Source organism: Dendrobates tinctorius, unplaced genomic scaffold (assembly GCF_039654945.1).
Source record: "Dendrobates tinctorius isolate UK_male_01 unplaced genomic scaffold, ASM3965494v1 ptg000124l, whole genome shotgun sequence".
NCBI classification, from domain to species: domain Eukaryota; kingdom Metazoa; phylum Chordata; class Amphibia; order Anura; family Dendrobatidae; genus Dendrobates; species Dendrobates tinctorius.
The window spans coordinates 1635608-1663023 of record NW_027361792.1 but is presented as its reverse complement, the minus strand read 5'-3'; the positions used below and the strand labels follow the sequence as shown (position 1 = coordinate 1663023).

The window sequence follows — 27416 nt, the reverse complement described above, 5'->3', positions numbered from 1 at the left end:
GGGGGGACGTGAGCCGGGGACAGAGGGAGAGCCGAGACCGGGGGGGACGTGAGCCGGGGACAGAGGGAGAGCCGAGACCGGGGGGGACGTGAGCCGGGGACAGAGGGAGAGCCGAGACCGGGGGGGACGTGAGCCGGGGACAGAGGGAGAGCCGAGACCGGGGGGGACGTGAGCCGGGGACAGAGGGAGAGCCGAGACCGGGGGGGACGTGAGCCGGGGACAGAGGGAGAGCCGAGACCGGGGGGGACGTGAGCCGGGGACAGAGGGAGAGCCGAGACCGGGGGGGACGTGAGCCGGGGACAGAGGGGGAGCCGGGACCGGGGGGGACGTGAGCCGGGGACAGAGGGAGAGCCGAGACCGGGGGGGACGTGAGCCGGGGGACAGAGGGGGAGCCGAGACCGGGGACGAGAGGGAAGGGGGGGAAGACGAGACGGGACCGGGGAGAGAAGAGACTGGAGCTGAGACGCGTCAGCTGGAGGTGAGCAGGGAACGTGCTGCCCATAAGTGACCATTATTACCGGGGAAGATGCAAAGTCATACAATATATATACAGCATCATAGCTGTAATATGAGAGGGATCTTCCACCTTGTGGTCAGGTTTTATCATCTGTATTACCCCTCACTCAATAATGTACACTATATATATAATATATGCTGTGATAGGCGTCAGACCGAGACATTATGGCCAAGAGACGATGCGTCCATATGAGTAGCCCTGCGGGGGGGATTCTGTGATGTTTTTTTTTTTGGGGGGGGGAGTTCTTATACTGTTCCACCGTGCAAGTCAGTGCTGATTATTTTTAAAGTTTATTGTTTAAATAAAAGAATCCCTTGCTATATGCTGGGAGGCCGAGCACTGGGCCCCGGAGCGATGCTGAGGTCTGAGCTCTGCAGTCCCGTTCTGACTGCAGACATAATCGTCTATGAGACTGCAGTAAATAGAGCGAACGCTGCCCTCGGCTTACAACACATCCCATATTTTTTGTAAACCTGCATGAAGAAGGAGCCTCTGTGCTCTGAAAGCTGCAAACATAAGTCTTCTGGTTAGCCAGTAAAGGGACCAATCCTAGAATACGTTTGTCATTTTTGGGCATAAAAGTATTTAAATCGACACTTCCATAAACAATGAATGGAGCAGAGGTCAATCATGGGCACCTACACTGCATTCAAGATGAGACTGCAGAGCTCAGGATCGCTGTAGGTCTCACTGCTGGAATCCACAGCAATCAGTAAGTTATCCCCTATACTATAGATGGTGAATAACATGTTTTTTAGGGAATATTCCTTTGAAGGGGTAATACAGTGCTGCTCACTTTCTCAGGCTTGAGCAATCGCCATGGCACTTCAGAACCGCTCACTTCCTGAAGTGGAAGTGAGAAACGCTGGATAACATTTTTAAAATCTGTTGTAACGCAATCGTATATTGGGTGAACTCAAAAGTTCAACATAGTCCTCCTAGATGGTCATGGTCCACCTGTATGGCCCTGCCCAATCATCATGGACCACCTGTATGGCCCTGTCCCTGCCCAATCGTCATGGTCCACCTGTATGGCCCTGGCCCTGCCCTATCATCATGGACCACCTGTATGTCCCTGGCCCTGCCCAATCGTCATGGTACACCTGTATGGCCCTGGCCCTGCCCTATCATCATGGTCCACCTGTATGGCCCTGCCCGATCGTCATGGTCCTCCTGGATGGCCCTATCCCTGCCCGATTTGGATGGCTATGTCTCTGTACAATCTTCATACTTCTCCTGGATGACCATGGCCCTGCCTGATCGTTATGTTCTTACTTAATGGCCATGGCCCTGCCTGATCGTCATGCTCCTCTTGAATGGCCATGGCCCTGCAGGATGGCCATGTCGCTGTCCGATCTTACTTCTCCTGGATGACCATGGCCCTGCCTGATCATCATGTTCCTCCTGGATGGCCATGGCCCTGCTTAATCGTCATGCTCCTCTTGGATGGCTCTGGTCCTGCCCTATTGTCATGCTCCTCCTGGATGGCCATGGCCCTGCCTGATCGTCATGCTCCTCTTGGATGCCCATGGCCCTGCCCGATCGTCATGCTCTTCTTGGATACTCATGGCCCTGCTCGATCGTCATGCTCCTCCTGGAAGGACATGGCCTTGACCAATTGTCATGCTCCTCCTGGATGGACATGTTCCTGTCCTATTTTCATGGTTATTTTGGACTGCCGCAGTCCTCTTGGATTACCGTCAGCCATGGATCTTGCAGGCAATTCCTTCTATAGTACATGAGGTTCCATGAATCAATATTACTCATGTGTACACCACAGGAGTCTTTCCTTCCTAGGAGCAGCAGCTGTCTATATGGATGGTCCTCTAGCAAAAGTTTTTTCTCAATCCTTGATGCCTGCAGCTTATTTTTAGGATAGACCTTTATTGTTACATCGTCGGGACCCTTCTCTTTGCTTTTAGTAATAACTGTGCCTGGTGCTGTAGACAATAACCAAGTATCAAGGCCGATCCTTCAAAATGTACAGAGTAGTTTCTGAAGACAATGAAGGGGACATGGCCCATGTTGGATCAGCTCCACCCTCTGAACTTCTCATTGGTAAAGTTGCTGTGAGTTCCACACCTACTGGTTTGGTATTGGGATAGGCAAGGCCCAGAAAACTACTTTATGTGGAATAGGAGAACTAACCAGACGTATTGCTCGGTGATAACTGCCAATTGCACTGGTTAGAGGACCATTGTAATGAGGGTTTAGGCTTTATTCACAATTCCGATTTTTTTTTTTTTTTTTCCTGCATGTTCTAGCCTTGTTTTTCAAAGATAAAACGTATCAATATTAGTCTAATATTCCCCTTTCACTTCATAAATCTAAATGTGGCTAAGAAATTATCCGAGTCTTCTGGTCTTCGGTGCACATATTATAAGCAAAATTTCCAAATATGACACATTCTACGGCCAATAATGCAGAGTCCATAAAGCTGTTAGCCATTGTACCGTTTATTGATCACGGGATGTTCATATGGAGGAGTTTTCATGAGGATTTTGGATCTGATTCTACACAAAACCTCTTTGAATAATCTTTTTAAATTAGCTTCCTATTGATTTTTAAATGGGGAATGCTTTAAAAGAAAAGTTTGGGGAGATGAAGACGGCACCTTGAGATCAATAGACATTAAAGAGTATCTGAAATGGTCCTTGATGCAGATTTTGGAGCTGAATCTGCTATAGATGCAGAAAAAAAATAATTTCAAATAGTAAAATTGTTGCAGAGAGCTGCTCCTGATCGTTCGTGGGTGCAGTCTGTACGGCCTCCAGATATAGGTGAAGTTTTAAGTACTGCAAGTACAGGGGATTCATAAGCTTTCATTAATATCTCAGGTGCCTTCTGGGAGATGACTCTGAGCTTATATAACTGAATATTCAGATTCTGCTGCTCCCCAGGGGTACGCTGCGTGAAACTGCTGAGGAGGGCAGAGTTGGCTTCAAAAAGCTGAGCGTGGCATCCTATATCCCCCTCGGAAGGAAAGCGTCTGCCTTTGAGCTGCAGTCTTATCAGTCCCTCCGTGCAATGCTTTAGTTAGTGCGTATCATGAAAAGTGACCCTTCGGCGCTACTTAGCTTTAATTATTGACTACAGACACCCCCTGCCCCTCAAGTCTGTTCTGCCTAGTCTCTCAATCCTTTATCCGTATATGAACACCAGGAATACTTTTTTTTTTTTTTTTTTTTTTTTAAACCAGTTTTTCATCATGGAGCAGATATGGGTTATTTTCTACCAGGGCGGTAGATTTTCCAGTGTTTGTTCAGGAATGAGATAGAGATGTGGTGACTTCCGGCCTTTGCTCCTTGGATGTCTCCTGTTTTGGTGGTGGGGCATCCCGGGGCTTGTTGACTGCTGCCTCTATAGATTAGACCTGTTTCACATTTCAGTTATTTGACGTCAGTCAAAATCCGCCAGGTTGTGAAAAAACAGATCCGTTTCCGTTGTGGCACAAACATATGCCAATGGATCCGTTTTTTGACGGATCCGCTTTAGTAGTGAGTGACTGAAATGTAAAGGAAAATGATTCTGGGAAAAAGGGGGGAGAGAGAGATTGATTTCTGGCAAGGAAATTCTTCCGGGCATGCTCAGTGTCAAAAAGCGGATCCGTTGCCGGATTCTGGCAAAAAAAGGGCAACGGATCCGCCGCCCATAGGCGACCATTATAATGAATGGCGGATAGCGGCGGATCCGTTGCTATCCGCTATTTTGCCGCAGACAAAAAACATTTCATTGTCGGTCCACTGTAGTCAGCGGATGACAAAATTTTGGCGGATCTGTCAAAAAACAGATCCAACGGATGACCATCCGTCAAAATCAGCCGCTGATGAAAGTCAATGGGAAAAAAATGGATCCGCCCAAAAAAATGGCGGGTCCGTTTTTTTTTGCAAAACGGCGGATTTTGACTGACGTCAAACAACTGGTGTGAAACAGGCCTAACGGATTGCAGGGGATTTGTGCTCTGCTGCACCTCTCTTATCTTCCTAATTTAGGGTAGTCGGCAGTGCGGTTCGGCCTTCTCTGAGTGGGGTATTGGGGAGATCATGTCATCCCTGTATTTCCAATCTAATGGGAAAGAAAGGTAATAAAATCCTAGTTGTGACAGCAGAGCAGGGAGGTCTGCCTCCTCTGGACACTGGGCTGAAACTCATTAGCTTTCTGCCTGCAGGAAGGCTATGGCTCGGTGGAGGAGCTAACAATCTATTTGCTTAGCGTCTACCTCCTAATGGTAGCATCATTGACCCTATGGTCATATGTAAAGGATGAGAGGAAAGTATGCTTAAGACATTAACGCCATGTTCCCACCTAGTATAACTGCTGTTTTTTTTCCACTGCATTGTTTTAAGCAAAGCAAATTTTTTATGTATATGCTTCTATGAGGAGCCACACATAACAAACACATTTGCTTCTGAAGTTGCAGAATCTGTGTCTCAGCACTAAAATATGCATTAAAAAAGGCTGCTTCAAATATGCATCAAAAAAGGAAAAAAAAATGCAGCAATAGGAGCAGATTGCTTTTGCTCATGTAGGTGCGAGTGCCTGCAGAAAAACACAACAGAAAAAAGCCCAGTTACTGCACGTTGGATCATGGCAGCTAGGTTTTTCCAAAGTGACCATTTTTTTTCCCGAATCCTAGTTACAGACCATGTCTGATCTGAGGCCACACCGGGGTCTCAATCCCCCAGTTTTATTACTGCAAGACGCTGATATCACTTTTGTTTTCTTTTCTCTTGAAGAAAAATAAGTGCTGGCGACCCCCATTGTAGTGATTTGTGCGGCCCCCAGTGATCAGACTTTTCTCTTCTACCCTGTGAATAGCTGATAAAATGCAGCTTGTAAGAAAATCTTTACCCCATGACGACTTTGGTTGTTTTCCTTTCTCATCAACCAGAAAATTGGAATTTTTGGTGTTTGATTCTGTGAAATGATTAATTTTGCCTGAAGTGACCGAGCCGTTATGCCGTGTGGCACAGGTCAGACCCGGCATCTCTCGTTGGCTCTGTCGCCTTTCTTCCTTGCACTTTATTAATCATTTATTCTCATTTCTGCAGTTCTCCAGACACAATGGATTCCGACCTCAGCCCTCAGGACCGGAAGGACCTGGACAAGTTTGTCAAATTCTTTGCATTAAAGGTAGAAGCAAAACTAAATGGGGGAGATTTACGCTAATGAAAGGCCCAGAATTTTGGGATAAAAAAACAAAACCTTACATTCTTTGCCCTAGATTAGTTTCAAATTTTTTTTACTTGGTTTGGTCTTGAAATATGGCTTTAATTGGGGACTTAAAAATGTTTCAAATTATTGATGCAGAATAAGCCATCGATAGGTAATGTAAACTTGCATTAACACTAAACGATCCTGGCCATTAAATGACTGCCAATCGGCTGATCTGTGGGTTTTTTATTTTTAGCTTTTTTGTACCTAGTTTGTTGTCTTCCCAGACTATGGGAACCTCCTATGCCATACTGCAATATATATATATATATATATATATATATATATATATATATATATTGCAGTATATAGGGAAATGAATCATCTCGTTTGAAGCTTAACCACAGGCTGGTCGTCATACACATACAAAGATGGCAGCGACAGGGGCTTAATTAAGGAATGGGTTAAAGGTGTTAAAATTGATTTTTCTGGTATCTTGTAGATTCACTGTGCACTTAGAGAATCTCGACCGCGTCTTCTGTGTGCGGACACAATCATACGGCTCCTCATATCTATATAATCTCCAATGTTTTCCAGATCTCTTTGGATCTGATCATAGACCGAAATTTTAATACAAGTGAAACATTTTGATTGCTGTGTAACTCATAATGGGAAATATTATCTTCACTTTTCTTGCTGCAGCGTTCTTAACTTTCATTAGCAATGTCTTCATTCGACAGGCAGTGCAGGTCATCGTACAAGCCCGGCTCGGAGATAAGATTTGCACTCGTTCATCTTCCTCTCCGACAGGTTCCGACTGGGTAAGAGATTTTTTTTTTTAATATGGCGTCTCGTCACATACATATTTTATATGTGGATGTGCATTAACTGTCCTGATTTTTTGCAGTTTAATTTGGCGATAAAAGACATCCCCGAGGTGACGCAAGAAGCCAAGAAAGCGCTTTCAGGCCAGCTGCCAGCCGTGGGGCGCTCCATGTGTGTGGAGATCTCCCTGAAGACCTCCGAGGTAAAAGACTAATGCGTATGAGGCACAAGGGACAGCTTCATCCTTGCGAAAATTACTAAAACTGAACATTCTCTTTTAAAGCCTTTTAATTGTTTTACTATCTGATGGGACATATTCAGTATATGACATGGAGGTTCAGATCCCACCACTATGTCTACATGTCTTATCAGATGGGAAAATCCTCCCCTCAAAATAGGTGCCGGACCCAGAGGTACGATCAGGTGTTTATTACATTTAGAGATATTTGTGTCTGAGATAGGAAACCCCTGTAATTATACCCCGAATTTCTCATCTGACAAGTTTATACCAACAAGAAGTTTTGGGAGCAGAGAAAAAAATGCACCCTACTACTTTACTCTTCTTTCCCCTGTTATATACAGGGGTATTCTGGTAAAAAGTTAGAACCTATCCACAGTATCGGAGATACCTTTTAGATTGGTGAGGAATTGGCAGCTGAGCCCCGCGGAGCTTCTGTCCTCCACTTGAATGGAATGGAGGTCAAACATATATAAAATGTCTGGAGTGTCAGTGCGTACCCTCGACCTCTGCCCCATTCACACAGGACTGAATCTAGGGAGATCTCATAGCGCGATCTAGAAGGTAACACCTGTCCTGTCAATGGTTGTTACCATCTGCCTACAGGAAAATCCTTAAAGTTTAGTTTAGGAAAAACCTCGGTGCTTGCCACTGTGCATCCAGTAAAGTCAGTTACACATCGTCCATATTAATGTATCATCATCCTAAGGGTTGGTTATTAGGTACCGGCCTGAAGTCCTTGCTGCCAAGTGGACATGATGGTCTACGCTGGATGCAGATGTAGCAAACCCTCCAAACAGTACAAAGGGTCAGGCCAGTCCGCTTTCTATGCTCACTTCTTGCATTTATTTTTCAGGGAGACTCCATGGAGCTGGAAGTCTGGTGTCTGGAAATGAACGAAAAGTTAGTGTAAACCTTTTTAATTTTTTCTGATCTTGAGAAGTGTGAAAAAGTATTCCTCTACTATATAATTTGCACAAATTATTTTTTTATACACCTGAATTAGAACGTTATCATTTAGCTCGGTGTTTGTGAAGGTGAAAAAAAAATTACTCCTGATCTTGTGACAATGTATTGGGAAATTAAATCAAGTGTGTGCAGCGTTATTAGATATGACAAGTCCTCAGCAGATGGCTCAGTGAGACAGTAGCAATGTGTCATATCCTGACTGTATGTAGGATATATTTGCATCTATTGGGGGAGGTGATTGATTGTAGCATCGCTGTGAAGCAGATGTGCACAGATAGTCACTGAAGTAGAACGTTCTCATCAGGTACATAGGCTAAGCACTAGCAATAACCTTGTCTTTCTGTGATCTGTTTTATTTTCTATCTGGGTCGTAGGTGTGACCGGGACATCAAAGTCTCATATACTGTATATAATCGGCTGTCATTACTACTGAAGTCATTACTTGCCGTCACTCGGGTCACCCCTGCTTACAGGTTGTCCAGGAAGCAAGGACATGAATATGTCATTCTCTACAGGTCTGTACTGCCGATCTATTAGACTTTTTAGATTGTTTTTGTAATATCCACTTCTGAACTGCAAATTTAGCTAGCAGCAACATCGATCTGGACCGCCCTAGTCTATCCTCCCAATGACACATTGTAGTTTTCTTATATTTCAAGTGTTTAACATATTTTTCTTCTTTTAGGATTTATTTTGGAGACGTCCAGCTCTTAGGACTTAAAGAAGGTAATAAGTCAGCTGCTGTGTTGCTACTGCAAGTGCCGACCCTCTAGCAGATCTGGCCAAACATTCCCTCTTTGTATGATTGTAAAATTCACAGAGAAGCTGGGTCACTTGTTTTAAAGGATTAATAAATATAAAATAGTCACTCGGAGGCAGATTCATTATTATTGTCCTGAATTAGACTAGACATCAAATTTATGACACTGGCACTTATCACCTTATGCCACCTCTTGGCTTACAATGTGCACAGATCTTGTGCCAATACTTTGGTACAATTTGGGCCACTCCGTATTTTACTGCAAAAAATGAAGTTAAATGAGCAAGTTATGTAATGTACATTTTGTGTGCATTTACACTGGACGATTATCGTTCCTGGGAACGCTCATTTCCCGATAATCAGGCAGTATCAATAAGCCGCCAATCACCCCACGAATGAGCAAAATGATTGTCGGTTAAATTATTTTTAAGCTTACTTAAAAATCCAAGTTCTTAGCACCACATCGTCATTTGTAAAGAGAGCATGCACTAACAAGAGCGATGACCGTCCATTTTATTACTGATGGTTCTGTGCACAAGTGTCATTCATCTTCTATGTACCTGATCAGTGATTGTTTATGAGCTATTGAAAATACATCTTTAATGCTTCAATCTTCATCCGCTGACTTGGGTCTCAGCAGATCTTCATACGGAGTTTGTCCCGCTCTAGACAGCTTTTCCTGTAATGACATGTTTGGAGCAGTATGTAAAGGGGGCTGGCTGCCTATTTAGATAGCTAAGCTCCTTCTCTCTCTATACATGTGATTTGGCTATATTCTCAGATTATCCCAATATGTAATCAGCATTTGGGTCGTTTACTCCTCATTTCTCTGTGCCTTTTGCAGGGTTTCAGGCAGTACGTGTTGGCACGGTGGGGACGCCCATAGGGACGCTCACTTTGACTTGCGCTTACAGAACCAATCTGGCCTTCATGTCCACTCGGTAAGCCTGAGCACCAAAGATAAGGAGTTATCTGGAGGCATTATTTATGGAGCACACTTATAAACCAGCTCAGTGCACCTTCATTATTCTAATTATTACACCAATACCCCTACACTGAAGAACACATCCTATAGGACACCTAGGCCCAGCAGCTCAATAACATCAATTTGTTTGTTGCATTTCAGGCAGTATGAAAGGACCCAGCCCATCATGGGGATTATTATTGATCATTTTGTTGACCGACCTTTCCCCAGCACCTCACACATGCATCCCTGCAACTACAGGTGAGGACACAGGCAGCATGCACACACCATCTGTAGCCACAGGGGACCTCGGCTCAGCCTCTGCAGAGGACCTCGGCTCAGCCTCTGCAGAGGACCTCGGCTCAGCCTCTGCAGAGGACCTCGGCTCAGCCTCTGCAGGTGACACACATCTTGTAAACACGCGATAACCATTAGGACATGTGTTGTAATTCACGCTAACGTTCTAGAACTCTGGATAGACCCTTCACTTTATCTTTACTGAAACATGCAAATGCCAGACATTTTTTTTTTTGGAAATATGCGTGTGTCTATTTAAAATTGGTACCTCTGTTACGAAGTTGACTTTTACCTTTGCATAAATAAATAGGTTTGTCCCTGCTCTATTAATCTACTTATATCAAGGCTTCATTAGGGGTTTATGTAGTTTTGGAATTTTTCACAAAATCCTGGCTTGAGTTTAGCTTTACTAGCTTTCTCCTGAGGGTATCTAATACCATTATTGCATACAGTGGATATGGAAAGTATTCAGACCCCTTTACATTTTTCACTCTTTGTTTCATTGCAGCCATTTGGTAAACTCCACAAAGTTCATTTTTTTTTTCTGAATAATGTACACTCTGCACCCCATCTTGACTGAAAGAAATAGAAATGTAGACATTTTTGGAAATTTATTAAAAAAGAAAAGCTGAAATTTCACTTGGTCATAAGTATTCAGACCCTTTGCTCAGACTCTCATATTTAAGTCACATGCTGCCCATTTCCTAGCAATCCTCCTTGAGATGGTTCTACTCCTTCATTGGAGTCCAGCTGTGTGTAATTAAACTGATAGTACTTGATTTGTAAAAGCACACACCTGTCTATATAACCTCACAGCTCACAGTGCATGTCAGACCTAATGAGAATCGTGAGGTCAAAGGAACTGGCCAAGGAGCTCAGACAGAATTGTGGCAAGGCACAGATCTGGCCAAGGTTACAAAAGAATTTCTGCAGTACTCAAGGTTCCTAAGAGCACAGTGGCCTCCATAATCCTTAAATGGAAGAAGTTTGGGACCACCAGAAGTCTTCCTAGACCTGGCCGTCCAGCTAAACTGAGCAATTGTGGGTGAAGAGCCTTGGTGAGAGAAGTAAAGAAGAACCCCAAGATCACTGTGGCTGAGCTCCACAGATGCAGAAGGGAGATGGGAGAAAGATCCACAAAGTCAACTATCACTGCAGCCCTCCAGCAGTCGGGCCTTTATGGCAGAGTGACCCGACGGAAGCCTCTGCTCAGTGCCAGACATATGAAAGCCTGCATAGAGTTTGCTAAAAAAAAACACATGAAGGACTCCCAGACTATGAGAAATAAGATTGTCTGGTCTGATGAGACGAAGATAGAACTTTTTGGTGATAATTCTAAGCGGTATGTGTGGAGAAAACCAGGCACTGCTCATCACCTACCCAATACAATCCCCACAGTGAAAAATGGTGGCAGCATCATGCTATGGGGGTGTTTTTTCAGCTGCAGGGACAGGACAACTGGTTGCAATTGAAGGAAACATGAATGTGGCCAAGTACAGAGATATATGACATCACACTTTCCCCAGTACTGGAAGTCCGCTGCCTCGGAGTAACCTTTGACTCTGCCTTGTCCTTCAAACCGCTCATCCAAGCTCCTTTCTACCTCCTGTGTCTCCAGCTCAAAAATATTTCCAAAATCCGTCCTTTCCTCAATCTACTATAAAGCTTGTGCATGCCCTCATCATTTCCTGCCTCAACTACTGCAACATCCTTTTCTGTGGTCTCCCTGCTAGCACCCTCGCACCTCTCCAGTCCATCCTTAACTCTGCTGCCCGACTAATTCATCTCTCTCCTCGCTACTCCTCCGCTTCTCCTTTTGCAAATCTCTTCACTGGCTCCCATTCCCTCAGCGTATCCAGTTCAAATTACTAATACCTACAAGGCCATCTATAACCTGTCTTCCACCATATGTCTCTGAACTAATCTCCCGATACCTTCCCTCACGTAATCTCCGATCCTCCCAAGACCTTATTCGCTCCTCATCCAACCGCCTCCAAGACTTCTCCCGAATTGCCCCTATCCTCTGGAATTCTTTGCCTCAACAAGTCCGACTATCAACCACATTTGGATCCTTCAGACTGATCCTGAAAACCCACCTCTTCAAAAAAGTCTACAGCCTGCAATGACCCCGCTGCCTCCTCTCTCACCACTATCGGTGATATCACCTCAACCAACACCGGAACTGCTGCAACCCACCAACCTACTGTCTCCTTCCCCACCATCCAGTAGCATGTAAGCCAAAAAGGGCAGGGTCCTCTCTCCCCTCTGTATCAGTTTGTCATTGTAAGTTTGTTTACTGTAAGTGATATCTGTAATTTGTATGTAACCCCTTCTCATGTACAGCACCATGGAATCAATGGTGCTATATAAATAAATAATAATATATCTTAGGTGAAAACCTCCTCCAGAGTGCTCTGGACCTCAGACTTGGCCGAAGGTTCACCTTCCAACAAGACAATGACCCTAAACACACAGCTAAAATAACAAAGGAGTGGCTTCAGAACAACTCTGTGACCATTCCTGACTGGCCCAGACCTAAACCCAATTGAGCATCTCTGGAGAGACCTGAAAATGGCTGTTCACCAACGTTCACCATCCATCCTGACAGAACTGGAAAGGATCTGCAAGGAATAATGGCAGAGATCCCCAACTTCAGGGGTGAAAATCTTGTTGCATCATTCCCAAGAAGACTCATGGCTGTACTAGCTCAAAAGGTGCTTATACTCAATACTGAGCAAAGGGGCTGAAGACTTATGACCATGTGATATTTCAGTTTCTCCTACGCGTTATTGGGGGACACAGAGACAGTGGGTGTTATGCTGCTGGCCACTAGGAGGACACTAAGTAAACACAGAAAAAAGTTAGCTCCTCCCCTGCAGTATACACCCTCTCGCTGGATGAGATTTCTCCAGTTCTTGCTTAGTGTCTGTAGGAGGCATTTGGTTCTGGTTTCAGACCCCACCGTTTTTATTTTTGAATTTTCTGTAAATTTTTATTTTTTAATTAACGGAGTGAAGGGGGCGACGGTTCCTTTCTACGGCCCGCTCTCCCCCGAACCAACAACAGGCAAGCACGCGGAGTATACCTCCCCGTACACTTTCCTGTGACGACTGGGGCTGATTCTTCTGGCTATGGTTCCTTTACGGTCCCGGTACCCCACACGGATACGAGGGCAAGCGCATGGAGAAAACTTGACCAGCGCTTTCGGATGCCCTGAATCAGCCCCATAGCTCTCCGTCCCCCTGCCCATAGGGTGGATCGATTGAGCAATACCCCTGTAACAATCTCTCCGGCTCTGCTACATCGCCCGGCAGCTCTTTTACCTCAGGATCGGAGATGGGATGAAACCTGCAGGCTCTTGAACAGTGCAGACGGCGCGAGCACCGGATTGGAAGTATGGGGTCGGGTCCTGGTCCCCCGGGAGAAGCGCTGACCGAGTCTCGGCGGCATACTGGCGCCCCGTCGCGGCCTCCCCCTTCACCCGGCGCTCGCCGCGGGTAGGCCCAAAAATTTAGTCCCCGGCTTTTCGGCCTACTAGACCACAATTTACATAGCGCTGCCCATGTCTTTGGCGCCTCTCGCTCTGTACGAGAGGAGCACTGCTATATTCTTAACCCCTTCTCTGATCCTCGGGCTCTGTGACAGCTGCGGGGGTGCGCGCACGGATGGACAACACCTGGTGACGCTACAGGGCCACCGATATTCCTCCCAGGGACACAACATCAGGACCACGGGTAAGCTGCATCTGCTCTCAGAGAAAAGCTTAACCTCTTCACTGCACATTCCCTGCAGCTGCAGCCCAGGCTCTGCTTGTAACCCTTTCGCGGGCACTATGTCTCAGTCTAAGGAAGCAAAAGGGGGCTAATAAAAAGCGCACTGCGTTCTTTACCGCTGGTACCTCTTGCAAGACTGCCTTGCCCAGTACCCAGACTAATCCGCTATGCACGGATTGCGACCCGGCTTGTGCTAAAACGCCATCCGCTGCAAGGTGCTCCCTGCATTTAGTCCCCCTGTGTGGGCCGCGTCTTTGTCACGGTCTGTGAAGTCACTGACCAAGCCTATCGACTCCTCCGAGAATCCTCTTTAAGTCAGAACGCGTCTTTACCGCCCGAGGAGGGCTTTTGGTGACGGCCGGGAACCGTCCGCCAGCAGGGGCCGTGCTCGTTCAAGGGATCCTCAGGTCTCTAGAAAGCGGACCCATGACGCATCCACTAGTCACGTTCGCGATTCAGCATCGGCGAGTTCTATCTCTCGCTTTCCCTCTCCTAATGTTCGCAGAGAACATGTCTCTGAATTCGAGTCTGACACGTCAGTCCCTCAGGATTCCCCAAATGTCCATGAATCGCTTGATTCTCTGACAGTCAGTCAACAAGTTTTTGACGTTGGACAAGGAGAATATTCCCGCTCCGGAACAAGTTATCTCCTTTAAGAAGACTAAACGTGTACGCAGGGTATTCGCCAGCCATCCGGAGTTGAAGGACATTGTTTAGAAGTGTAGGAACTAACCACATAGGCGGTTCACAGGGCAAAAGCCTATCGAGGCTAAATACCCCTTTACTCAAGATCTAATGAAGGACTGGTTACAGTCCCCCTCGGTGGATCCTCCTGTATTGTACCTTGCTCCTAAAACGCTTCGATCCGTTTCTGAGGGCTCTTCAGTCAGAAACCCCTCCGATCGTCAAATTGGCCACCTCGCCAGTTCAGTTTTTGGAGCTTCAGGAGCGGCATTTTTTCCATCTTTTGCGGCGACTTGAGTGGCTAAGGCAATGGCCACTTGGGCAGAAGTCTTAATTACTGCCTTCCAAGGTAGCAATCCTCCGGAGACAACCAGTGTCGCCAGGCAGATAATTCACGCAGGGGATTTTGCAGTAGACGCCTCTCTAGATGCCGCTAATTGCGCTGCTAAGGCAACCACTAATGCAGTCTCCATCAAAAGAGCCCTATGGCTACGCGACTGGCGGGCAGATTCCAACTTCTCTGCCATATCAAACTGGTCGCCTGTTTGGACAAGAACCTAGACCAGCTCATTTCTGACACTTCCGGGGGGAAGAGTAGGTTTCTTCCACAACAAGGGGCTGCCCGGACGTTTTCGGAATCAGCAGCTGACTCGCTTTTCGACTTTTTTCGCAACAGCTCCAGCTGGTCCTCCACAACCTTCTCTTCCGGATCACGTCGGTCCCCGCGTGGAGACAGAGGTTCCCAGGTCTCTCACAGACCTAACCGCTCTTGGAAACCCAGGCCGACAGCATCTAGATCTAAGGAAGCACATCCCATAGATCCTCTACTCAATGACTTGTTGTGGTATCCGGCAGACACCGACAAAGTAGGCGGCCGTCTGCTGTCATTCAGTCACAGGCTTCCTTCGGGCCGTTCATGCGCCGCAAAGGGACGGAGTCATCCTTCCGGTCCCTCAAGACGAATGGTTCAGCGTTTTTTTTTTTGTTTTGTTTTTTTTTTGTTCAAACCTTTCTTCGTGGTTCCAAAGAAGGAAGGAACGATGCGGTCCATACTGGACCTCAAGCTGTTAAATCAGTTTGTCAAAGTACGGCGATGCCGAATGGAATTCTTCCGATCGGTGTCGCCGCCATGCAAAGGGGAGAGTCCCTATCATCCAGCAGTTCCTGCATTTTGCAGTTCAAGAAGAACACTTCTAGTTCATTGCCTTGCACTTCGGTCTCGCCACCGCCCCCAGGGTCTATACCAAGACCATGGCTGCTGTCATGGCCATTCTCCACGCTTCGTTTAGTGGTGGTACTGCCGTATCTGGACGACCTGCTGATCAAAGGCCAATCCCTTCCAGCCTGCGAGAAATCCGTGGATATCACAGTAAATACACTTACTCGCCTGGGTCGGAAGATAAACTTCGAAAAGTCTTCCCCAACAACGGTCCAGCAGATTTCCTTTTTGGAATTGATCTTGGACTCTTCCCGCGGGTTGGTCATTCTCACTCCAGAAAAGGCCCGAGCCTTACAACAAACAGCGTGGACTCTTTCCCGACCGGTTTCTCACTCAATACGTTTTTCAGCATGATAGTTCTCGTAAACAAGAGGGCAGCGATGGGAGCGTTCCCATTCGCATAGTTCCATTTCTGCCCTTTACACCATGCGTTGCTGTTAACTTGAGACAAGAACCAGTTCTCCCTGGACCGCCGGTTCCTTCTGTCCCTGCGGGTCAGATGAGCCCCCAAGCGGGGGACACTGAAATCCTCCCTGAGTTAAGGGAAGTTCTTTCTCCCAGTACGATGGTCGGTGGTGACCATCGACGCCAGTCTCCTAGGCCGGTGTTGGTTTTTTCTTCATCACCACACGGCACAGGGTCGTTGGTTAATTCAAGAGTCACGTCTCCCCATCAACATCTTGGACATTCGAGCGATCAAATTAGCTCTACTGAGTTTCCACCATCTCCTCGCAGGTCACCTCATCAGGATCCAATCTGACAACGCCACGGCTGTGGCGTATATCAACCGTCAGGTGGGTACTCGGAGCAGGATGGCCATGTACGAAGTGAGTCACATCCTCCATTGGGCCGTGACCAACCATTTGCCCATCTCCGCAATCCACACCCCGGGTGTGGACAATTGGGCGGTGGTTTTTCTCAGTCGCCAAGGCCTTGCCTCAGAGTGGTCTCTTCATCCGGAAGTTTTTTCAACAGATCTGCCATCGCTGGGGACTCCGGATGTGGATCATATGGCCAAAAGACTAAACACAACAGGGTTCCTCGATTCATTACCCGATCGTGCGATCCAAGCGCCATCCGAGCGGACACCCTAGTTCTGCCGTGGCACCGGTTTCAGCTGCCGTGCATTCTTCCCTCGCTCCCGAGGGTCATCAAGAAAATTAGAGCAGAGGGATTAACAATGATCCTAGTCGCGCCGGCCATGGTACACAGAACTAGTACAACTAGTCGCCGGCGTCCCCTGGTGACTTTCAGATCGCATGGATCTACTCTCACATGGCCCGATTTACCACCAGAACTCCGGGGCCCTGTCTTTGACGGCGTGGCCGTTGAATCCTGGTTTTTAGCACAGGCTGTTTTTTCTCCCGATGTGATCTCCACCATGATTAATGTTAGGAAGCCCGTGTCCATGCGCATTTATCACCACACCTGGAGAATCTTCTTCTCGTGGTGCAAGGACCATGGTCGATCCCCACTGGTGTTTTCTATTCTTTCCATATTGAAATTCCTACAATCTGGATTAACGTCAGGTCTCGCGCTTAGCTCGATCAAGGGCCAGATTTCAGCCTTGTCAGTGCTATTCCAATGCAAAATTGCCACCGAACTTCAGATGAAGACATTCATGCAGAGAGTCTCCCAGGTGGCGCCTCTATATATAAAGGGCCATTGGAATCATGGGACTTTAACTTGGTTCTCGGAGCCTTACAGGAGGTTCTTTTCGAACCACTGCAGGACATACCACTAGCTATTCTCTCTTGGAAGGTGGTCTTTCTAGCGGCAATTATGTCAATTACACAAGATTCTGAATTGGCAGCCTTGTCCTGCCGTCCTCCGTTCCTGAATTTTCTTCAGGACGAGGCAGCTCTCAGGACGTCCCAGTCTTTCCTGCCCAAAGTCCGGTCGTCTTTTCATCTCAATGAAGAAATCGTTTGACCTTCCCTCTGTCCGGCTCCAGTCCATTGCATTGAGAGGGCCTTCCACACCCTGGATGTGGTCAGGGCTCTGAGACTGTACATCTCATGGACGGCAACCTTCCACAAGTCAGATGCCCTGTTCTTACTTCCACAGGGGCATAGGAAGGGTCTAGCCGCTTCAAAAAAACCCACGCTAGCCAGGTGGACTTGCTTGGCTATTCAGGAATCCTACCGTGTCCGAGACACACCAGTCCCAGCAGGGATTAAGGCGCATTCTATACGCTCAGTGGGCGCCTTTTGGGCCATTCGGCACCAGGCGTCGGCAGAACAGGTCTTCAACGCTGCGACTTAGTCCAGCCTGCATACCTTTACAAAACATTACCAAATTCATTCTCAGGCCTCTGCGGATGCAGCTCTTGGCAGACGCATCCTGCAGTCGGCAGTACCACAGTGTTGAGTCAGTGTTACATAGGATATTAGCAGTTGTATGTTCCCCACCCAGGGACTGCTTTAGGACGTCCCACTGTCTGTGTCCCCCAATGAGGCGTAGGAGAAATAGGGATTTTTGTGTACTCATCGTAAAATCCTTTTCTCCAAACCAATCATTGGGGGACACAGCACCCACCCTGTTTGGCCTATTGGCTCACTGTAGCATTTTTAGATTTTGACAGTTATGATTATTGTTATTCGTTTAATGCTCCTACTGCTTTTTTCACCGAATTGGGGAATTCCCAGTCAGCGAGAGAGTGTATACTGCAGGGGAGGAGTTAACTTTTTTCTGTGTTTACTTAGTGTCCTCCTAGTGGCAAGCAGCATAACACCCACTGTCTGTGTCCCCCAATGATTGGCTCGGAGAAAAGGATTTTACGGTGACTACACAAAAATCCTTATTTTTCTTTTTTAATAAACTTGCAAAAATTTCTACATTTTGTTTTTTTTTTTTTTTTTTTTTCAGTCAAGATGAGGTGCAGAGTGTACATTTACCCTTTTCTGATATGGGCGTAATAGTACACCGATGTCAGTCTCCCTCCCTTTGATATGGGCTCTGTTGGTGAGCCCACATCTTTCCCAGCACATGTCAGCTGTTGTAAACAGCTGACAAGTGCCCACGATAGCCGCGGTGGAATCGCAATCCACCCGCGGCTATTAACTAGTTAAATGTTGCTGTCAAACTCTGACAGCGGCATTTAACTCGTGCTTCCTGCCATCGGGCCGGAAACCCGCCCACTGGTGACCCGCGACACGTGATCGTGGGTCACCAGTTCTTTGGCACGACAACCCGAGGTCTCCTAGAGACCTCTATGCCTGTCAGTGCCGGCTTGCTGTGAGCATCACCTGGTGGTCGGCACTCATAGCAAGTGAGTAATTCTGCTATATAGAGGCGATCTGATCATTGCCTCTATCTAGCAGAGCCGATCGGGTTATGGCAGCTTCTAGTTTCCCATGGAGACTATTGAAGCATGCCAAAATTGAATAAAAAAAAAAAAACATTTTTAAAATATAAAAAAAAAAAATAAAAGTTCATTTCCTTTCGCCCTATTCAAAATAAAGCAATAAAAATATCAAACATACACCTATTGGGTATCGCCACATTCAGAATTGCCCGATCTGTCAATAAAAAATAGGATTAACCTGATCGCTAAACAGCGTAGCGAGAAAAAAAGTCAAAACCCCAGAATTACATTTTGTTTGGTCGCCGTCACATTGCATTAAAATGCAATAATGGGCGATCAAAAGATCGTATCTACACCACAATGGTATCATTAAAAACGTCAGCCCAGCACGCAAAAAATTAAGCCCTCACCCAACCCAAGATCATGAAAAATGGAGACACTACACGTATCAGAAAATGGCGCAATTTTTTTTTTTTTAACAAAGTTTTGGATTTTTTTTTCACCACTTAGATATAAAAGATCATAGACATGTTTTGTGTCTATAAACTTGTAATGACCTAGAGAATCATAATGGCAGGTCAGTTTTAACATTTGGTGAATATGGTAAAAAAATAGTTAAAAAAACCAAACTGTCGTATTGCACTTTTTTTTGCAATTTCACCGTACTTGGAATTTTATTTCCTGTTTTCTAGTACACAACATGGTAAAACCAATGGTGTCGTTCAAACGTACAACTCGTCCTGCAAAAAACAAGCCCTCACATGACCATATTGGCTGAAAAATAAAAAAGTTATGGCTCTGGGAAGAGAGGGAGCGAAAAACGAAAACGCAAAACCGAAAAAAGCTCCGGGGGTTAAGGGGTTAATGAGAAAAAAAAATGAACTTTTTTGAATTTACCAGATGGCTGCAGTGAAACAAAGAGAGAAAAATGTAAAGAGGTCTGAATTCTTTCTGTACCCACTGTATATAGGCAACAATGGGATCAAATACCATCAGGAGAAAGCTGGTAAACTAAACCCTAGATAATCCCATCCACAGGTCCTCCGACTCCCATCCCGCCTGGTGAGGTGGCTGCAGGAACAGTATTGAATTAATAGCTGCACATCTTCACGGTTATCTCCACTTCTATGAGAGCTAGCAAATATGCCTGTTTCTAACATTTCCATAGAAGTGAATATTGGGAGCTCTGCCCATTAGTGGCCACTGCTTTTTATGCTCCACCTGGCAAGAACGTGACTTGGTAGACGGGATCGGTGTTTGGTGAGTTCTGGAGAGATGCGGAGCCCACACCTATCAGACATCTGAAGCATTTCTCGTCATAAAAGTTTAAGGCTTGTAGACCCCTACTGAAGCTAAAGATCGATTCATTGATCTGCGCATAGGTCCCCCTCATGTCTGAGTCATTGCTGTCTTCTCACACGTCTTGTTGATAGGGGACTCACTATATAGTAGCCTGTGATCATTCTTTTGGGTTTTGTTTTAATATTTCTTTACAGGGCAACGGAGGAGCCAGGAGCTGTATACCCATCTGTGGAGGATTCACAGGATGTCTGTGCCACGTCCTTCTCTACGTCCCCTCCGTCACAGGTAAGCATACATTGCAGGTGCTCATTACACAATTGCATTACCCACAAAACAAAGGGGAAGACTTAATTTCACTGCAATACATGGTGTCTTTTAATAAATATATTTCTACAGGGAGGTGTTTTAAGCCAGCGTGAAGAAGTGAATGCCCAACCTTTGTTATGATTTATCTAAATAGGTTCAAAATTCTGTTCTAAACTAATTTCTTAATATATCTTGATTGTAGTCGGAGTTCTGTTTTCCTGATACAGAGCTCCAAATCCCCTGTATGAACTCAGATTTAAAGGAGATGTCCAGGACTTAGAAATTGATGATTGTTCGTCAATATTAGACCTACGGGGGTCCTACACTCAGCATCTCCACCGATAAGCTGTTTGCAGGGTGCCCGGTGGATGAGCTGGAACAGCAGAGGTCCGCACACTGTAATGTGACCATTCTCACTACTACACCTCAGATCACATTCACTTTAATAGGATCTGAGCTGCAATACCGAGAACGGCCACCACACATCGTGCAAAGCTGTGCTCTGTACACTGCACAGTTGAGTGGTGCCCGGTGTGTGCCTCCCACCTATCTGATATTAATGACCTGTCCTAAGGTTTGGGTAGGATAGGTCATCAGTATATAAGTTATGGCCAACCTCTTTAAGGATGACTAGCTGACTTACAGCAAGCACCACTAGGGGCAGCTTACTGCATAATGTTTTAAACATTGCTCCATGTACAGGGAGCTCCCTCTAGTGGTCATTGCAGCAGCCAAACTGTTTCTTTAAACAATATATGCAGGGGATTTGGAGCGCTGCATCAGAAAAATGGAGTGTTGAATGCAGTGAAGATCTCTATATGAAAAAAATATTCTTCACAGGGTTTTGGCCCAAAAAATGGTATGATAAAAGGCGGGCATTTACTCTATGGGTTCAGTAAAATGAAGCCTGATATCTGCGGTCAAATCTCACCTGTCTGCTCTCTCTTTCTGTCTGTCTGTCTCTGGCTCATTGTGCGTAGTGTGTGTTCACTCTCAGTAAGGCACAGTGCCAGACAGCCACTCCGGTGGTTACGGACTCCCACAGGGTCCTGACGGTGGGACTGACCTTCCCTCACCAAGTGAGTCCAATATGGGCATGTGTACTGTGTGAGCCCCTGTGTGTCAGTGTAACGGGCAGCAGGAATAAGGGAAATAATAACCGTCGGAGGTCGAGGTATAGCAGAGTAACAAATCATAAAAGTAATGGTGTGACTGCCCATAGGAAGCGATTCCGTAATGTTGGGGACGGAGATGAGGTCCATTGACGGCGGATCTGGCACCATTGCATAGTACAGAGCACATTCCTCCTTCATTTCATATCTCAGATTTATCAACAGTTTCACGGATTTTGGACACCGCCGTGCAATCAATGTGTGGTCACGTTGCATTAAAAACATGGCTGACATGCAGATTTACCGCAACATGTTTCTAATTTCAAGTTGATCATGACTTTTCTAGATAAATCTGTATTTTACTTGCAAAACTGCACAGCTATTAAGTCAACAAACGGCAATGAATTGTGGTAACGCCGCACGTTGGTGTTAATTTGCAGCCATACCAAGGACTGTCACCATAGGTCAATGACGCAGACGTTTCCATAGGGGCTCAGCTGTGCCCCCTCATCCTCACAGATCTGCTACCTGTGCAGTCTTACAGCTGGTTACATAAGCTGGTCAGAGAGGAGGCCGGTTTATCTCTAGTCCCTCGCCCATGATAGTTTAGTCACATTGTTTCCTTGCAGCTTTGGACAGGGGTAGAAATAGGAATGTAGCATATTTGTAAAATTCTTAAAAACTTATTTGAATAGAAAATTTTGAGGTTAAAAGGGAATTCCTAGCCATACAATGTATCACTGGATAGGCGACAGCTGCCACTGATTCTACCTCGTCTGCAGGACCACCAGGAGGTGGTGAATGTTTTGGCAGGTCATGCATGACTCCCGCCCCATTCAAGTCTCCGACACAGGCAAAGATGGCCGATCACCCTGCTCAGCGTCACAGGCATGAACAATGCAGGCAGAACTTTGCCCAATATTCAACTCCTCCTGAATCCCTAACCCATCGCCATAACAGGGAGACCAGTCCTATGTTCTGGGGATTAATAGGGGGCCTGAGTGTAGGACCCGCGCTGATCTAACATCCCCCATTGCTGTGTTTTTAACTCAAGTGTCTTACCCACAATCACTACCTAAATCCGAGTTAACGGAGGGTGATCATTGCTTTTTAATCTTGCATTTCCTTTCTTCTATTTCTTACTTTCTCTCGCTTTCCAGCTGTACAGCTCTCGCCTTTCTTGCCAGCCAGCTGTCCTTGGAGCTGGATCCTCAGACTTGGGCTACCCTGTGGCCTTGGCGGCTGGAGTGAGTGCTACCCTTCCTCATCCGGTACTCCTCCGCAAGAGGAGTGGGCATAGGAGTAGGACTCGTGGATGATCGCCCTCACAGGGTTCTATGGAGGAGGGGAATCTGATGGGGTTACTGGTAACGGTATACGGGACAATCTGTATTACATGGAGGTTTTCTCTCCATAAGGCCAAGACTCTGGTAAATCCAAGTCTGGGGGGTTAATACATTTCGATGGGAACCTTGTATTGATTCTGGCCTCAGCTTATGCTGCTGTTGGAAGCCGACAGACATAGCGACTGCCCAAATACAGAAAGGACTGTAGTAAGTTGGGTAGACTTGATCCCTGATGCTTTACTGTCCTAACGCACTTCAGGATCATTTGATTAGTTCTTACAATATGGTGGAATAACCATTTTCCTCCTATTCGGAACTAGCAATCCCTTTGCTACTTATTCCTGGCCGTGTAGAGAGGTGGCATTTCTCTGTCTCCGGACACTTTCTGTCTGCCCCTGCTTGGTCTGTAGACAGTGCAGATGTAGGGGTAGTAAGGATGGCATATTTGGAACAATTGGGGTCTAGTAACCCTCATTGGCCAGTTGAGTTTCCCAGGTGTCTCCGTTCTCTACATACATCAGTGGTGTGTGATTGTACACAGCTGATTGAGCTATGGTTAGTGCCGAGGATGTGACGACGAGGTCCTGGCATTTAACTCTGATGTTGACTCTCTTCATAGATGATGGTGCCTGGAAAGGATGGGGGATTGCCCAATATTACGACCCACCCTACACACGGCACCCAAGCAGATCATGACCGAGTGCCTCTGACCTCGCCATCACACGTAACTGGCACCACTTCCAGCAGGTAGGTCCTCGGCCTGTATGCCCACCGAACTTTCTATCCCAGATTTCACATCTATTCTTGTACTTCTACGCAGTGATGAAGCCGACATCCCATCTGGCAGCAGCACCGCAGGGAGGAGTGCCTCCCCAAATAAGTCTCCACATATCCTATTTACACGCAAAGTTGGGGCGTTTGTGGACAAACCTTCCCCTCAGGTGATTGAATGCAGTTTTAAAAGATGGAGTATGTGCTGGTCTTAAAGGGTGTGCCCGGCATATGAATTTTTTTCTCAAAAGGAATCATCCCCTTTAAGCCGCCTCCGCTCTAGTGCATGGATTTCTTCCTTTACTTCCCGGCAACCTTAACATGCCTGGGCACATGACCTCTCTGGGCAAAGATTGGCTGCAGTGGTCAGGTGCTTGGACATCTTGTGATCACCTGCCCGGAAGTAAATGAGACCAGCAGGGACCAGGACAGAGGCTTAAAGGGGCGAATATTAGTTATACCGGACAATCCCTGTAGATCACAAGCCATCGCTATAATGAAAGATGAGCTGTTTTGCTCTTTTCCCACAGGTCACGTACGCCAGCACAGATATACCATTTGCTGTGTTTGCACCCAGACAGACTGATGCAGAGGACACCGACCCCATGGTACGTCCGCACCCCTGACCCGTGTCACTTTGTGCTGTCATTATGCCACATGAGGATGGGTGTAAATGTTTTCTTCTGATACAGTAGGTGTTTCCGTTGCAGGTGGTCTGTCCTGAGACGCCAGTAGAGGTGTCGCCAGATGCCCGCAGCCTGCAGAGCTCCTGCTCTAGCAATGACGTGCCCCAGGATGATTTTGTTATGGTGGACTTTGTAAGTGGCTCTTGTCTAACAAGTAAAATTAAACGAATGCAAGTCATTTGTGAGTCCATATTCTTTTGTGGCGTCTTGCAGTCCGCTCACATCTGTTACTATATCACGACTGGTTGATCTTGGCACGACCATACCCTACACTTCGTGCCCGCTGCCAGGTGCTGCTCCTGGTATCTAGTCTCTGCAGCACAGTAAACTATAATGTGTGAGTTGAGTATTTAATATTTCTTTCACAGACTGGTTGGCGGTTCTCTGGACCTGAGCCTGACGGCATCATATATTTCTATGCACCTGTCACTCTCGGGTTGGGAGACCGGCCGGCCAATCCGTGCATTGCGGTCTGATTTATACGGTTGTCTGACTATGCCCTTAGGATAGGTCATCATTGTGAGATCAGTGGGGGTCCGACAACCATTATCCCCATCTGCAGCAGCTTGTACTGTAGAGCGGCCATGACACGGTGTGAGCAGCTGTGAGGTTCTGCCTCCATACATTCTGTTCTTACAGCCAAAGCATGACCAACAAACAGCTAATAGTGGGGGTGCCGGGTGTCGGACTCCAAGTAATCTGATATTGATGACTTATCCTAAGTCCTTAATTGTCGTTTGTTCTCACAAATAGTGGATCACTGGAGGTCCAATCTGCCGGGATCCCATTGATTACTGGCGGTCTCGATCTATGAATAGACTTACGACACTGCCGTCAGTCATCTCCTCGCTGCACTTGTGCTGAGATGAGAACCATTGCGCTAGGTGCTTCCATACCAGTGATCATTGGGGATATTCATCCTCTGTCCAGCGGATCAACTGTAACAAATCCCATTCATGATAAAGCATATTGTTTCGTTTTTCTTGTAGCGACCGGCCTTTTCTAAAGATGATCTTCCAATGGACGTGGGGACCTTCTACCGGGAGTTTCAGAACCCTCCTCAGCTGAGCAGCCTTTCTATCGACATTGCTGTCCAGTCGATGGCTGAAGACTTGGTGAGAAATGGCTTTCTAAAGGTTGTGCATGTTACACAGAAGACATTTTATTAAGGGTCGTTTCCTCCTGACATGTGACTGAGTGGTCAGGATCTGGTGTCTGGGCAAAGAGACCCCAATGCAGCAATGAGGGGGTCCAGCACAGATTATCGGAGGCACATTGTGAATCAGCTTTTATTAGTGTCATCACGTATCAGATGTAACTGCTGGTACAATTATTGAGTGGTGTTCGTCTTACACGATAAAAGGTCCTTATCTCCATGATGATTTAACATATGGTGTTACTTTTACTATAGGGCAGACCTCACCAGCAACTGATCACAACCGATGCACAAGTAAGGCCCTGTTCCTACTCACGTTTTTACCCGTGTAGGACGTACATTGTCCCCATGGGTTTCTCTGAGAAAGACGTATGCCAAAAGTGTAAACTCACAAGGTTAATAAAAAGCATAGGTGGCTCCACATATGAGCTCCCTTACACCAACATAATCCACCAACATGTCTACGTAGTGTTGGCAAATAGATTGCATTACTGGAATCCCACACAATTTTTGTTGTAGTTTTTAATGTGTTTTTTGAGCCAAAGCCGCTGGAGAAGCAAAAGTAGGACATGGACTTTTGCGTTTCCATCCTGCGGTATCCACGTTTGGCTTTGACATAAATAATTGCATTAAACACTGTACGTGTCAGATTGCATCATGGATAGAATTGCGAATAAAAGTCACACAGGCTTCAATTTTTTTTCTACAGTCTGCGTGAGACATCGCTCATGCACTTTCATTCAGCGTGCTCATGGACCGACTGGAAATACATTGGTGTGAATGTAGCCGTGTGCCGCGATCAGATATTTGTGACGTTTTATCAGGCCAAAACATGGTGGGAGCTTGGCCTCCGTAGGATTAGAAAGTAATCGGGATTCACAAGAGCCATCGTCCACTTGTTTGTTTTGTTTGTTTTTTTTTACGTTAAAAATGGGCCCATAATCGTCTTCAAATAAATAATTCATCTACCAATGCCCTAGCTGGTCTCCTATAATCGGTTCCCTAAATCTACTTTCTATCTCCTCTCCATAGGATTCACTGCCGGAAAAGTTGGCCATGCATGAAAAAAACATGGAGGAGTTTGATGCCTTCGTTGAATCCCTGCAGTAAGATGCCGGAGGTCTCTGCCTGTAGGATTCGGAGTGTCTCCAGTTCGCCCAGTCCTGCTCCTTCCAAACTCAGGCCATTTTTTTGTGTGACCCTACTTGTAATTCTCATTTCCAGAAGCACTTTGTCTGCGGACTTCTGTCAGGCACTCTTGTAGAACAGCTTGCTATCTGTACAGTACTTTGGGGACGATGGGGGTGGTTGTCCTATGATCAGGGACTTGGTTTTATACTTGTAGACTTGAACGTCTCTGAGAAAGATGGTAAAGCGAGGTGTTGAGACTGACTGTAAATATAATGCTGTATTCCAGGATAGAGACTGTCCTGCCACCCTGCACCTTATATGCCTCGTGTGGGCTACGTGCACCCGTAAGTTCAGCACCACCGTCCTACGTTACCCCCCCCGCACGTCTTACCGTTCATGGGGTTTCTTTACGTTATTCTGTAGTTGCCATTGTGTAATGGTCACAAATGTTCATAGACGCCACGCGGCCTCCGATCAGCTGGCCTCCGATCAGCCGGCCTTCGCGCTTTGACTCACTCCTGCTCCCGAGTGGTGAAGAGGTTTAATTACCGCAGAACTATTATCCGCATCTATGTAAATGGGCTCTGCAGACGGCTTCGACCTGCTCCTCAACAACATTGTATGTTCTAACACTAAGCAGGACGCTTCATATCGGCATAGTAGGAGGCTCTCAGGTTCTCCGTAGGTGATGTCTAGTAATAATCTGCAGAGGGTTTATTGCTGCTACCCCACCCCCTCCCAGTACACCTGTCGCATCCCCAGAAGGAAATCCAGCACTAATGAAAGATGAAATCCAGATATGTATTATAAAATATATGTATTTCCAAGGATGGAGAAGTGTTTGTATTTGTAGGACTCCCATCTTTTTCTGTTTCGGCGTTTCCAGGAGACCCGCAGTA

The 27416-nt window shown here is 46.4% G+C and overlaps 1 protein-coding gene across 10 annotated transcripts; it reads left to right on the top strand.

Moving 5' to 3' along the window:
- Window positions 1-327: 327 nt before the first annotated feature.
- On the top strand, window positions 328-27347 carry ATG13 (autophagy related 13). 10 transcript variants are annotated; one of them, XM_073541660.1, is made up of 19 exons: window positions 328-478; window positions 5569-5650; window positions 6412-6492; window positions 6579-6698; window positions 7591-7637; window positions 8078-8218; window positions 8389-8429; window positions 9308-9404; window positions 9590-9688; window positions 20204-20294; window positions 21296-21394; window positions 22588-22674; window positions 23393-23520; window positions 23594-23714; window positions 24075-24152; window positions 24255-24362; window positions 25220-25345; window positions 25642-25680; window positions 26419-27347. In XM_073541660.1, exons 2-19 carry the CDS (start codon window positions 5582-5584, stop codon window positions 26494-26496), a joined length of 1650 nt encoding a protein of 549 aa, XP_073397761.1. In that variant the 5' UTR covers window positions 328-478; window positions 5569-5581; the 3' UTR covers window positions 26497-27347. The 10 variants fall into 10 exon arrangements, with proteins under 10 accessions (XP_073397761.1, XP_073397760.1, XP_073397758.1 ...); XM_073541656.1 differs by lacking the exon at window positions 328-478 and adding an exon at window positions 512-1229; XM_073541659.1 differs by lacking the exons at window positions 328-478; window positions 9590-9688 and adding an exon at window positions 511-1229.
- The last annotated feature ends 69 nt before the right edge of the window (window positions 27348-27416 follow it).

Bases quoted from the DNA above. Each gene is read 5' to 3' on its own strand.
- ATG13 (XM_073541656.1), top strand. From the start codon at position 1,126: ATGAATGGAGCAGAGGTCAATCATGGGCACCTACACTGCATTCAAGAT. The intron at 21,395-22,587 runs GTGAGTCCAATA...CTCGCTTTCCAG, and splicing joins GACTGACCTTCCCTCACCAA to CTGTACAGCTCTCGCCTTTC. The intron at 23,521-23,593 runs GTAGGTCCTCGG...ACTTCTACGCAG, and splicing joins ACTGGCACCACTTCCAGCAG to TGATGAAGCCGACATCCCAT.